Source organism: Mugil cephalus, chromosome 1 (genome assembly GCF_022458985.1).
Source record: "Mugil cephalus isolate CIBA_MC_2020 chromosome 1, CIBA_Mcephalus_1.1, whole genome shotgun sequence".
In the NCBI taxonomy this organism is placed as follows: domain Eukaryota; kingdom Metazoa; phylum Chordata; class Actinopteri; order Mugiliformes; family Mugilidae; genus Mugil; species Mugil cephalus.
In genome coordinates, this window is record NC_061770.1 from 41149268 (window position 1) to 41163471 (window position 14204).

At 39.3% G+C, this 14204-nt stretch overlaps 1 protein-coding gene across 15 annotated transcripts in view; it reads left to right on the plus strand.

Moving 5' to 3' along the window:
- LOC125017430 (collagen alpha-1(XXV) chain) overlaps window positions 1-14204 on the plus strand; it is a 147262-nt gene that overhangs the window by 129116 nt on the left and 3942 nt on the right. For 6 of the 15 annotated variants that reach the window (XM_047600595.1, XM_047600606.1, XM_047600576.1 and 3 more), the window contains 19 exons: window positions 1106-1174; window positions 2279-2323; window positions 2638-2682; window positions 2906-2983; window positions 3521-3544; window positions 4967-5011; window positions 5099-5143; window positions 5317-5397; window positions 5490-5552; window positions 5672-5722; window positions 6144-6170; window positions 7124-7204; window positions 7533-7568; window positions 8042-8095; window positions 8203-8256; window positions 8967-8993; window positions 9695-9748; window positions 11313-11399; window positions 14034-14072. In XM_047600595.1, the coding sequence (XP_047456551.1) occupies window positions 1106-1174; window positions 2279-2323; window positions 2638-2682; window positions 2906-2983; window positions 3521-3544; window positions 4967-5011; window positions 5099-5143; window positions 5317-5397; window positions 5490-5552; window positions 5672-5722; window positions 6144-6170; window positions 7124-7204; window positions 7533-7568; window positions 8042-8095; window positions 8203-8256; window positions 8967-8993; window positions 9695-9748; window positions 11313-11399; window positions 14034-14072 (1005 nt within the window). Of the gene's footprint in view, window positions 1-1105; window positions 1175-2278; window positions 2324-2637; window positions 2683-2905; window positions 2984-3520; window positions 3545-4966; window positions 5012-5098; window positions 5144-5316; window positions 5398-5489; window positions 5553-5671; window positions 5723-6143; window positions 6171-7123; window positions 7205-7532; window positions 7569-8041; window positions 8096-8202; window positions 8257-8966; window positions 8994-9694; window positions 9749-11312; window positions 11400-11727; window positions 11806-14033; window positions 14073-14204 lie in introns of all 15 variants that reach the window. The other 9 variants (XM_047600626.1, XM_047600586.1, XM_047600692.1 and 6 more) reach the window with 6 other exon arrangements.

Consider the following 14204-nt stretch of genomic DNA (forward strand, 5'->3'; position numbering starts at 1 on the left):
TAATTCCTCCCAGTTTCTGCCCTCATCATCCATTATTAACAATTTGTGGAGGTGATTAAACCTCTGTTGCCTCAAAATGTCACTTGGAAGTGGTCAGAACGAGCTAATCCTTCCCCGCTACCTTTGAGCCGTGACATTATCACACTGTGGAGCCAGCAGTGATAATCCAGACACACAAGAATTAATGCTCACATTGTCCTTTCGCATCAGGCTTGATTGCGGTGCGTTGATCATGCAAATAGTCTTGCGTCATCCTCCGGCACATCTCTGCTAATTAATGAGTGAAATGCGTGGGTGAAGCTAAAACGAAAATAGAAATTGCTATTAAGAAGTAGCTATTTGAAGAGAAACACAAAACACAAAAAGTGTTCCTTTAACGGTAAAATGTCTGTTTTTCTCAATGGGATTTGGTGGCTTGAAGGAGGCTGTAGAAGGTAAAGTGGTCATAATATTATATTGTACTTGTGTTGATTGAAAATCAATTTTGCCGCTGACTCCGTCCACATCAGTTAAATTCTTGGCTTCGGTGCCAGTATTCATCTCTGCTTCTCATAACTGGTACCATCCATTGTCGGTATCACACAGATAAGAACTTCATCTCTCTAAGTATGAGCAATAAGTAACAGACCTAATGGGATCAGAGCTGTACCACATCCCCCTCTATTGGGCGTTTTGTGTCACTTCTCAATAAGAGAAAATCAAATAGAAGAAACAACATGCATTTATTCTTAAATATTCAACTTGAAGGACAAAAAAAAAAGCTTGGTCCAGGTGTGAGATTTAAAATTACATTCAACCTCCTCAGGGGTCACTTGCGCAAGGAAGCGTTTGTGCCGATCCTGCATAAATATCTATCTACGAATGACCGTGTAAATCTGTTGACGGAGCAAAGTCATAAGAAATGCGAGGAGTTCTTGAAGGAGGTTGCTCAGACATGTCAGCGCTGCATAACATTAAGGAATCTGAAGGCCACGCTTCATGTTCAGGAGATGCACCGCAGCTCTTCTGCTAACGAGCTGAGCCCTTGATCTGCGGTTGTTTATGACAGGAGGACGTTTAGTATCCCACCTTTGCTAGCGAGCAGTTTGTCCTTTTGTCTGTTTAGGGCGAGAGAGGAGACCACGGGCCCCCAGGAAAGGGCGAACGAGGAGACATTGGACCCGTTGGATCAAAGGTCAGTAACTGAAATATACCAACCAGCAAAAACATTAAAACCACTGACAGAATGAGATATTGACCATCTTGTGACAACTCAGTGTTCTGCTGGGAAACTTTTGGACCTGGTATTCATGGTTCTTAGACGTGTAGCACCCACCTAGACCAGACCAGACACCTCCAACCCATAGCAATGACACAACTTGATGGCAGCATCAAAAATGGTTTAGGAACAACACAAAATACCATCCCTCAACCCATAGGACCCAAATAACCTGACTAACAACACTGTGTTATCAGACACCACAGGACACATTCAGAAGGTCCATGTCCATTCTCTGATGAGTCTCAACTGTTTTGGAGGCACAAGAGAAATCTACATGATATTAGGTCATAATTTTATGATTGATTGGTGTAAAAACCTGATCCTTTAGTCGTGTCTCTTTGGATTTTTCTTCTTCTTGTTGCTTTGCTGCCACCTGGAGCCTAACTAATGATAGCACATGCACTGAAGTTGCTAGACTTTCGTTTGTTATGTTGTCAGGGTTAACGAAAAAAAAAAAGCAAAATCCTAATCAAGGGTTGACGCAGTTCAAAAATGCACTTTTGAGAAAGCTGGCTAAACTATTATGGCGTGTAAGAAGTTCACGGCTTTCCCTGGGGTCCGTGTAAAGTAAACCAAATATAAATGAGTTTACCATTGTTTATGTCTGGCATTGTCCCAGCAGGTAGCTTAAGCTCCAGTCTAAACTTGGACAAAGCAGAGATCTGGTTCATATCCTATTAGAAGCCCCAGAGGTGAAACCCCCTATTTTTATGTCAGTGACAGAGTTCAAATAAACACTCTTTACATTGCTTGGCAGTTACGGCATATTAAAGGCCGGTTATTTTAGTGAAGCCAACCACGTTGCTCTCTAGGGGGGGTGGGAGTAAGAGAGGCAAAAGACATTTCTTTGTGAAATGTGCATTAGGAATACGTTTCGCCGTTTTATGTTGAATTTGGACCAAACCCAAAAAGAGAGTTTGCTTTATATTTATCAGTTTTACGTTTATGCGCCAGGTACTTTACTTTTTACAGTGTGATTCTCTTCATGATCTGTGTTTTTTTTTTTACTCATAACAGGGTTCACAAGGAGAGGCCGGCACACCTGGTCCTAAAGGGTCAAAGGTGAGCACGGCGGATATGTTTTCTTTAATTTAATAGAGCTGATTCTTGGTTTAAGAAAAACAGCTTAATACGTTTGCAGTGACCTTCCGCTGCTAAATTATAAATAGTGCTCGCAGGAATGTCCACTGTTGTATATTGAACTTGTGGGGGAATATGCAGGAGTCATAACTGGAGTATTATTATCACTGATACCAAATCTGTATTGCAGTGGGATATGATAGTTTTATTCAAACATATTCAAATTGCATGACAGATTTATACAGCGTCTTGTCCTCCAGAGCATGTAGCAACAGAATTTTTTGTTTTTCTTTTAGGGGGAGAGTGGAGACAAAGGGGATATGGGGTCTGTTGGCCCAAGGGTAAGCAAATACTTCCTTTTTTTGAGCTGACTAATGTTCAGTTTCTGATAACATCCCTCAGCTCTGGTGGTTGTTATTACGAGTGCAATATGAGTGTTGTCGCCACCAGGGGGCAGCAAATAAGCCCCATCGGTTTAGTCCTTATATTTCGCTTTGTATAAATCAGGTCCATATGACATTAGGCATGTTTAAATGTGTGTCTCTCGATGTTGACCATGTGCAGGGCCCTCCTGGGCAGAAAGGAGACCAAGGAGCTACCGAGATCATCGACTACAATGGAAACATTCAGGAGGCTTTACAGGTCCGTCAGGCACAGCTCCTTTCACTCACTTTAAATGCTTCTGTAGCTGTAAGAGTAGAGGACAGGGTGAAATTCGACAGTTGTGTTTGATTTGGCTACTTCCTTGTGTCTTACGCTATTTTGCAGCATATTTTCTCAGTTAAAATTTCAAATTAATTCTATATTTACAATGCAATAAGTTCCCTTTTATTTACTTTAACGTGTAAAATTAGGACCGAGCGATGATCTAAGCTTTTGCCCTTCAGCACACAAGCTCCTTTTGTCGACCGAAAGCCAGATATTATGCACATTAAATTGTGTACATTGGCATCGTGGGTTTTTGCTTCAACTCTCAGCGAATCAGTCAAGTATAATATGTCACATTTTTCTTATGAGCACGTCAGTTTACGTCCCCTACGGATAATTAATTTGTCCTTTTAATAAAGAATCTGTTCTGAGGGTGAGACATGTGCTGACACTAAGGTTTCTTTCCTATGTGACCGCTGCAACCTTATCTCTCACCTCCTCCCTCATTTCCACTCCTCTGGCCCACTGCAGAAGATTACCACTATTACAGTTACGGTAATTAGGCTCTGTGTATTCTGTGTATTGTGTCATCTCCATAAGTGATTCATCTTTTTTTTTTGTTTGTTTGTTTTTGTTTTTTTTTTTTTGCACTGCTCTATCGCATCTGTGCTCCCTCTTCCGGCAACATGTTTGCTTGACAGTGAATGGAAGAGTTTTCTGTGTGATCGAGCTTAACGTACAAGGCTGCCCAGGTTCAGCTCCTTTAACCTCTATGAAAAATCCTTTAAGGCAATCACATGAGATTTATTTCATTGTCTGAAATTCTCAATATATATATATATATATATATATATATATATGTATATATATGTGTATATATATATATATATATATATATATATATATATGTATATACATATATACATATATATATATATATATATATATATATATATATATATATATATATATATATATATATATATATATGTATATATATATATATATATATACATACATATATATATATATATATATATGTATATACATATATATATATATACATATATATATATATATATATATACATATTTTTTTTTCTCTTAAATATGTTGGGGAAACACACCCTTTTAAGCCACGTTTAAGCCCTTAAGATAAGTTGTGCTTCATTATCTAATCTTCAGATTTCGCCCAATGTGCAGTTCTGAAACGCTGCGTTATTTCCAGTGTCAAGTGTTTTCTTGCCATGAGCCAGAGATTTAAGTATAGAATTCACTCAAGTAAAAGAATCATTTATTTTCTGCGCCAAAAAAAAAAAATGCAGTCTGTTCCCTACTCAGTGAATTTTGTTTTTATGTTTTTAGTGGTGTGTTAGGAGAAACATTGCATGTTATATGCATGGTTAGCAGATTAGCTTGTTTAGCTTCACACGCAATTCAAATTGGGAATCAAAAGGACAGTTGGGATATGTAAGTTATATGTTATATTCTTTCTACATGGCAAAATAAATAGATAATGTAGTCTGGAAAACTCCTGGTTTTATTCCTTATTGATTACGTATTATGATGGTTAGCATGCTAGATCATTAGCATGTTTAGCTAAGTTTCTTTGAGAAACATTTGTTGACCAGAACTTCATCATTATTTTTTTATTATTATTATTATTTTATGTTTTTCTGAAGCCACCAAACCGAAATCAGCATTTAGAAATTAACTTCTATCTATTAATGTCTTCTAAATTCTTGCTTTAAATGGCATGGAGTTCATGGTTTAAACCTTCCCATCCTCCTAACATTATGTTACCCAGCCACTGATAATCATAATTTATGTGTTCTCACTGTTATGACCTCTGCATGTGTCTCTCAGTTGAGCATCTTGTTCATAGTTCATGATGGTGAGACGAGATAGACTTGGTGCTAAGATGCAGAAATAGAATTGATTTACTGATACATTATCTGTGTTCCCTCTTTTTGTTTAGGGTCCTCCTGGTCCTCCTGGGCCAATTGGGCCACAGGGCATTAAGGTAAAAAAACAATGCAAAGTGGCACCTGTTCTTAGTCATAATAAAGTCATATTTTAGTTTTAATTCATGTTTCTTCTGTCATTAAAGGGGGATCGTGGTATGCCTGGTCTCCCTGGACTCGATGGTGAAAGAGTGAGTAAAACATATATGTATAGAAGAGCTCAGTTGCTTTGGTTTCAGCTGTTCACTGACATTTAAGCTCTTGTCACCAAAGTCTGGCTCGTTGTGCAACATTTTTTGCAAAGAGTGAATAGTTAACATATTTCATTTTAATAATGTGTATGCACCTCTCTGCTCTGTCTCAGGGCTACAAAGGATCCAAAGGGGATATGGGAATGCCTGGAGCTTCAGGGGATAAAGGAACAACCGGTTTACCTGGTTTACCTGTGAGAGTCACACTCAGCTTTAAAATTCTGCCATGTCATTGGTTTAAAAACAACTTAACAGAGATTTCTTTTCTTTTTTCTTTTTTCCTCAGGGTGTCAATGGTGTGAAGGGTGATAAAGGAGATTCAGGACTAACTGGTCCTCAAGGTCCTTCCGTAAGTAGCATTGATAATAACAAGACACAGATGCGCTCAGTGCTGTTTAATCAAATGTCACTACCTATCAATGGCATACTGTACCTTGATGATGTGATTTCTGTGTCTAATATTTTTAGATTACCGGCCCCCCAGGGCCACCAGGGCCCCACGGACCCCCAGGGCCTATGGTGAGTGAAAAAGATCCTTGTGTCACCAGAGAACATGCTGTACTTCCCTTTGACACATCCTCACACTCTGTTAATCATATAAACCAATTAGCGAATGTGGTCCAGTATACCAGTTCTTCCAAAGCACAGTTTTTTTGCTTGACGTCACCTAGGAACGACATAAAAAAATAAAACACAAGCCTGTTGCAGTGTCGCCTGAGGGAAATCTCACAACGCTACGTTTGTTCTACTTGAGTGATTTGTTGCTGTAAGGAGAATACACAAAGTGTCAGAGGTGAAGAAAGCACTGTTTCAGCTACATATGAACACGCACAGTCAGAATTTGATTCCGGTTACATGTTGCTCTTCATGCACATAAATAGAATAAGGTATAGATGTAATAGTTAGAATTAATATGTGTCTCCTATTCAATGTTTTTTAGGGACCCCATGGCTTCCCTGGACCAAAGGTAAATCTCTACAATACACGTAAACACTATGAAGTACACTCTGCAATTGTTATTCTCAAGGTTTGTGCTTTATCATCTGACTCTATGAAGACGACTCTAACAACTCTTCAAGATTTAAGATTCAAGATCACTTTATTGATCCCTGCAGGGAAATTATTTTGTCCAAGAGTCCTGAGATAAGAAAGAACATACAGTATATGAACCAGACATGAACTTAAGAATGAGAATAAAAATAAAATAAAATGAGAGAAAGAATAAGAATGAGATAGTAAAAACTCACCAAAATGCACAGTCCAATCTACGATCCAATTTAAATGAGAACATTTATATACAGACATTTTAGCTAAAGCATCTCAGTCTGAAGTTAGATAACGCTTTTATTTCAGTATTTTGCATTTGTTGTTGTATTAAAGTGTTGAAAATGAGCATTTGTAGCATCACACAAAATTGTTACTTTTTATTTTAGTGTCACATATTCTGCAAAGTTGGGTTCAATGTTTTACCTGAGGACACGTATCTGCACAGAGAGGGGCTGAGGATAGAGGAGTTAGTGTTATATATATATATAAAATTGTAGAGAATATTTGTATAATTGCTGATTTCTGTCCAATTATGCAAATTATTGGCTCATAATTAAAGAGTGATGAGGATCCACATGAATTTTTGCTCTTACTTTCGGAGCTAACTGTTCTTCATAGACACAAAGCTGCAGTAAACTGTGTGCAAAGAAGGTAGGATCTATTCAGGAAGTAATTACAGTTCAGCAGACAGGGGTTGACTGGTTTATGGAAGGGAAATAAAGAAAAATATCTCTGGCCAGGCAGAACTTTTACAACAACTGTAAAGCAGGATCTTGACGTTAGCCAGCCAAAGAGACACAACAGCAGCGGGCACATGTGCATTTACTGGTGCACTTACCGTGTTATCTTCTCCTGCTAACCTCGTTTTCCTAGGGTGAACCTGGTTTGCATGGCATGAAGGGCATGAGAGGAGAACCGGGGCACAAAGGCGACCGTGGACCATTGGGTCTCCCTGTAAGTAAAGCCATGCACCACATAATAGCCCCGGCCGAGCAGCCAGACACCCATAGAAATACTTCACTTCTATTTTTAGCCCTGTCTGAATTCGTTTTGTGCATTAGCGCACACATTTGAGTGTGTGTTTGTGTGTGTAAGTGTGCGTGTTTCTTCATTTTCTGTGCTCATTTTTCATTTGCCTGGACTGACTACTTTGCCAAGCTCCCTGTAACACACGGTGTAATTTAGTTGTTGTAAACCCTGCCATCAACCTGTCCTGATAACAGTGTTCATCTGGTACTAATCCCGCCTTGTTCATGTCACTCATACCTCCATAACCACACAGGGAGCCTCCGGCTTGGACGGCAAGCCTGGAATTAGGGTGAGTGTCATGTGACCAAGAGGCTTCACCACCCACCTTCTATCTCCTTCTGTACCGCTACATGACCCATGTCACCTTCATTCTTTGTGTGCCATTATGACCAAAGAGAAAGTTGTGTAAGCTTTCGTCAGACGTGTATTTTATGTGGCCTAGGTCTTATGAGTTGAATCAAGCCACTGTGTTTAGTTCACGGGGCAATGACCACACACAACGCAGGCATTTCAAGGCTCTTGTTTCGTCCCTCGTTGCATTAACTGAGCATTAACCAACACTCATACATTAACTGTGTCTGCAGTGTTGTAAATGTCCTGCACGTCTACAAGTTCTATGTGTCGGTTCTAGGTCAACCACAAGTGGGAATATTGCACATCACGTGGAGGCTAATCATGATTTTTTGCTTTCCATCTGATAATTGTTTGGAAAAAACGTAAATCGTTCCCTGAACTCATCATGACAATGCTGGCTCTCTGCAGGGTATGGATGGGCCTTCTGGTCCAGCCGGTCCTGCTGGCCCGAAGGGTGATATAGTAAGATCGACTTTTAATATTGACATCATGTCTGGCTGATGATGCATTTTTTTTTAATGTCTCATTTTGAAATGCCTGTAAATGCAACACTGATTTATGTGCACTAGGGGGAGAGAGGAGCACCAGGCGAGCCAGGACCAAGAGGGCCTTACGGACTGCCTGTAAGTCTGAAAATCATTATCTAAAATGTTAGACGGCAAACTGGTTTACAACAAAAGTGTGTATACACATTAATCAGGCATAGCATTATGACCACTGATATAAAAAGTGAATAACATTGAGCAACTCGTGATAATATAATGCCCTGCCGGGAAACTTTTGGATCCGGCATTCATGTGAATATTACTTAGGGCTAGGGTTAGGGTTAGGCACCATCACCTTATGACACTTCTTGATAGCAGTAGACATCCCCAACAGGATGCAGCCTGGCACAGACACACACACAGTTTAGGAAAAACTGGGGAAAAAAACAAAAAAACATGAAGAACAGCACAAGGTGTTGACCTGGCCTCCACATTCTCTAAATCCCAAACTGATCAAGTATCTGTGGGATGCACTGGCACATGTCTGATCTCCAGACCTTACCCAGATAAACTTGTAAAGAATCATTGTCCAATAATAATGTTTTTAAATATTACATGAGATAAATCCACTAACTTTGACAGTGTTTCGTGAAAACACCTGCGACCACATCAACTTTGCTCAGAGATGCTCCCAGTGTTTTTCCTATTATTGTTTGCATAAGGAGGCCTATGATGTGCGTAAATGTATACATTTGAACATTAAACCATATTGTAAATTTCTGTCCACTGTTTATTTGATAAGAAAGTGATGACTGTGACTAATTCTGTTTATTTTTTCCTCCATACAGGGAGCTGCTGGAACACCAGGCTTGGATGTGAGTCAGTTTTACTTTGACAGCAGAGAGGGAGACACTAGAATTAGTAATGCAACAGTGAAATGGCTTCCTCAATTATAGGATGCTTAGTGGATAATATAAAAACAATGAAATGTATAAAAAGAACTTCTATCAGATGCAACCACATACTGTATGTACCATACTCAGAGTTTACTATGCACTATGTAAGGATGTAAGGAAGCCTTAAAGTAGCTTGTTTTTAGGTACATACATTTAAACAGGAGCCTGTAAGTCTAAAACTTGCTCTTTGTATTTCAGTTATAGATGTGACACAAATTGAAGAGATTCCTTTATGGATATTAAATGTTGCTCCATGATAAGTAGCCAGTTAGCGATGGTTGGGAATTCACCCGCTTGTTCCTGCTCAAGTTTGAACTATTGCGGGTTCAGTGCTGAAGAAAAAGTACATTTGTGCGTACACTGTTGCACATTTTATCAGATTTTTCATTCTTTTTCTGTTTAAAAGCCAACCACAGCTCATCATTTAGTCCCTTTCCTTTTCCGCATCCCTTCAGTGTCTTGGGGGTCACAGTTTAATTCATTGATCATCGTTCACCTTCAGATTTGCTTTTAGTTTGATCCTGATGTGACGTCTTGTTAAAAGAACAAGAAGCCCCCCTCCCTCCTCTTTTATTTTTTCAGTAAAGCCAGAGTAATCAAGCAGAGTTGTGCTTTTTCAGGGGTTGCCAGGCTTAAGGGGAGAGAAAGGCGACGTTGGGGAAAGAGGCGAAAAGGTAGATGTAGATTCGCTGTAATGACTTTGTTAATAACCCCGTAACACGACAGAGGACTGATGTCAATGGACAGCGGCAGGATTGGTGGAGGTATTTGATATTTATGTAGTCACCCCCCAGTTTGACTCCTTACTGCAGTTCAGTGTAGCTGAAAAATAAGGCAGTTATTGTCCTAACGGTTTCCTTTACGTTTCAGTCTGTTTTATGGCAGTTGTTCCTTCTCCGTGGAAGAACTCACGAACCAATTGGAAAACTTTTTGAATACCTGCATTTGCTTAAAGTGTCATCCCCCCGTTCCCCCCTCAAACCAGCTTGTGTTCTCCACTTTTGAATGATTTACCATCGTCATCATTTTTCCAACTCTAATGTCATTCTGAGGCATCTTAAAGTGACTTCAGCATTTTAGCTCAAACAGGTCCATTGACAACAGGCTCTTAAGATTCATGTCCGTTATATTTTTTGTTGTCGTATCCATGCATGAACATGAACTTAACACATTTCACGTCCTTGACTTACTGAGCCTGTTGGTTAACACTTCCCTTGCCTGTGTTTACAGTAGTCTATATCTTTCATTGTTTACTGTGTATGTCCACTAACAGGTATAAAGTGTTTCTTAGATATTCGATGTCTTTAAGACCCCGTTCACACCTGGATGAGTGGCACACCTGCTATTAATAACATGATTCTGAGTGATCCACCCACAAGTAGGCAAATGACAAATATAGTGTATTTATATCTCAACAGAATGTGAAACAAAAATGAAGTCACAATGTTGATGCAGTCTAATGCCAGGTGTGAACAGGGCCTAAAAAACTGTATCCTATTTCTTAGCGTATTAACGACTCTTTGAATTCAGTATGCACCTTGAATTTGTGTGTTCACCAGCTATTTCCTAACACAGATCAGATGTTAGCGCTGCTTTTCTTTCAGGTATCGAGCAGCAAGTATTAATAATGAATTTGGCAGATGATTATAAATGATGAAAGATAACAAAAAAAAGAAAATATGCTTCTTTGGAACAATTAATAATAATAATAATAGCACTTTGCAGCTGTGAGTGCTAATGCGAGCTTTGCATAAATCAAATCTAATATACTTATGTAGAGTTAATTACCTACAAACGTTGTCTCATTATGGCAAGACATGTACATGTGTTGTTGCAATTTTGAACTGTGTATTTATTTTAATTTCATCGTGTCTTGTATCCAGATAACCTGAAAACATTTTATTCTGAAGGGATACAGTTTGGACTCTTTCAGTAGATTCTAGTCTGTCTTCCTGGAGGTTTTTCCCTGCTATTCTTTCTCATCCTTTGTGCCCTTGACGAGCCTTTGGCGACAAACTCTCACCTTTTCCTACTATACTATTCCCCCTTTAATGTCCTCTCCCTGTCCTAAGGAATGTTTTTAGAATACCCAGTATTGTCTGGTTTCCCTTCCTATCTAACACTATGTTTGTTTCCCTTTTGTGGGCCACAGCCTCCCTTCTTTAATCCCTCCTAATAGCAGTCCTGATTGTTGAAAAAAAAAATGATTTTAACTTGACCAAACCGTTGTATCCACAGGGGGAGAAGGGAAAGAAGGGCAAAAAGGGGCCTAAGGGCGAGAAAGGAGAACAGGGTGCCCCAGGATTAGATGCACCCTGCCCATTGGTATGTCCAAACTGTGAGCTGGGAATTGGCTCAGCCATGTAGAGCAGTTCCCCAAAGAAGGATGAGCTCCCTATGGCTACACTGACACCCAGCTTCCCGCCCCTAAAAGAAGAAAATAACCTGAAGAATATTACTTTTCCCGTAATTCAGGCTCAAAAACATGCCATTAAATGCTGAAAACATATCATTGGGCCGGATTGTGGCATCAGCCAAGCTCACAGGGCAGCTCCTCCTTCTCCTTCCCCTTGTGTCTGTCACAGTGGACGGATGGAGGGGTTAAGGGCCGTCCACCTCTCTCCCAGTAACACTCCTAGGTCTTTGCAAACAGGGTTTCCGGGGATTTAAGGGTGAAAAGGGGGAACCAGGGCAACCAGGTCTGGACGGGCTGGATGCCCCGTGCCAATTGGTACAGTATTTCTCTTTTTCCTAAACCTCATACCCATGCATGCTGCTCACCTTCAGTCAACACTGAAACATGCATGACTTGAGAGCTTGACAAAGCATGAGCACACCTTATTTCCATTTTCCACTTGTAAAGAAACGTGACGAAAACAGCCATACACCTCACTAACACTCTGACCGCAAGCAGCCTCTTTTTTAGATTATTCACGCAGTTAAAGGTCAAATATGCAAAATAAATTTACTTTAATCTATCCCTCTAACTAAATCATGTGTTTCCCTAGATTAAAACTGGAGAAAAGAGGTTTCCTGAAATCCTTCTAGCTGACTCCTTGTTAGATCAATTACCTTTTAACCTGACTCTAACACAGACTCCTTTACTGATGCGTTACCCATGCTACAGGTGCATGGACCCCTCCTTTACTCTGTTAACTTCCTGTCCCTTCCTATCTTTGTACCAATTGGGCCAGACCGTGACAAGAAGTGAAAGTAAATGACTCAATCAGATACTTCATACTGAGAAAACGTTAAATGCATGGACGTCCTTACACTATGGGTGGAAATGCGGGAGATTTAAGTACACAAGGGAATGGAAGATGCCATAGAATCATGTGTGTGTAGACACCATAAGGAAATGGGCCATAGTAGGTAAGAAAACGTTCAAATATCACAGACACAGTTTTATTTCATTACATTTGCATTCATTTACTTAAAGATCTGCATTAACTTTATTTTTAGAGAAACTCTGTGGTTTTGTCATGGCGTGGCCATTCTCTAGCAGCCTGTTGCTGTTTTTAAACTCAGAATGAGGGACACCTGTGATAAAATCAAAGAGGAGAGTCATCAGCATATTGATGTGCATGAACTATACTTTCTATGTATTACACGCATGAATGAGACATGTTGTCATGACGTTGAATAATGAATTATTTTAGCAGAATACTCACAAGCTTAGTCAAAAACAAGGCAAGATGTTGTGTTATTTTTGCTGATGATACTGAGCTATACCAGACAATAAAGCACAGATGTGTCTTTGTATGTGGTTGGGTAAAAATTGATATGGCACAGTATGGTGATAATTTGGGTGGCAATATACAATTTTGTATAGATGAACGGACACCAAATTTAAATCTTTTATCATTAAATTGCAAATAGGAATTTCACCTTTTGCTTCAAGAATAACAAAATCAATGCAGTTGGAGTCCACTAGATAGAGACTTGTGTTTGATGCTGCCATTCCCATTGGCCTCATCCTTTCATTATGCCTTTGTGTTTACTACATTATGCTTGAGTTTAGCTTCCTAATGGCATTGGCAATGCACATCCCAGATATTACTAAGTTGTGTCTTATTTACCACACACCACAATTCACCACCACAACTGTATTTGCAGGCAGTACACATCAAACCTACAGATTTCTTTTTAACAAAGTTGGAAGGAAATATGATGGAGATGGAAATGATGCATGGATTTGCGAAGGGTATCACCCTTTGGGGACAAATGTGCAGTGGAAAGAAAGCGATGCTCAAAATATTGCAATACTGTGTTGTTACTTAAATATGCTAAATATGTTTTGATGTGTGATAAAATCATATCAAGATTCCCACCCCTACATTTTATTACTGGCCTTATTTTTTTCACCAGGTGCAATAAGTCAGATAAAGTTGTGCAGTTTTGGATTATTATCCCTAAACTTGCCACTTCAATCAAATACAGTATTTTTATATAGATTCAGGTAGGGCTGGGCAGTATGACCAAAAATATATATCACAGTATTTTTCAAAACTCTGACACTATCACGGTATATATACTTTTTAATTATTGTTATTTATACATATTTAAACTGCTATGTCTGTAATGTCAATAGAAGCGCGACCGACTACCGTAATAATTGTAGTCTCCGTGCAACATTTTTTTTTCTCATTCATGAAATGCTAAAATTGGGGACATTTTTGGGGACAGCCTAGCCGGGGGACAGGTCATCCAAAAAGGAGACTGTCCCCAGAAATCGGGGACAAAATTCATATCATAATGAAAAAAAACATAGGAGTATTTGGTATGAACCGCTATACCACCCAGCCCTAGACTCAGGCACACTTTACGTAACACACGTTCAAATTATGTAGACACTAACACTAAGACATATGATATGATGTTATGAAGTTATGCATGTACTTGTGGCATGAAAGTCAATTATTTATCCCACTTTTAATTCTGCTCCTCTTCTCTGAATAGGGCCCAGATGGATTACCAATGCCTGGGTGCTGGCAAAAGGTAAGACAAATACGCAATTGAGCGACAAATATGGTAGCACAGTTCACATTTTATTGACTCGTAGACAGTTAATTATTTTTATATGGGTTTCCGTTCTATGTGTGTTTGCATGGGTTTTGTGTTTAATTAGCT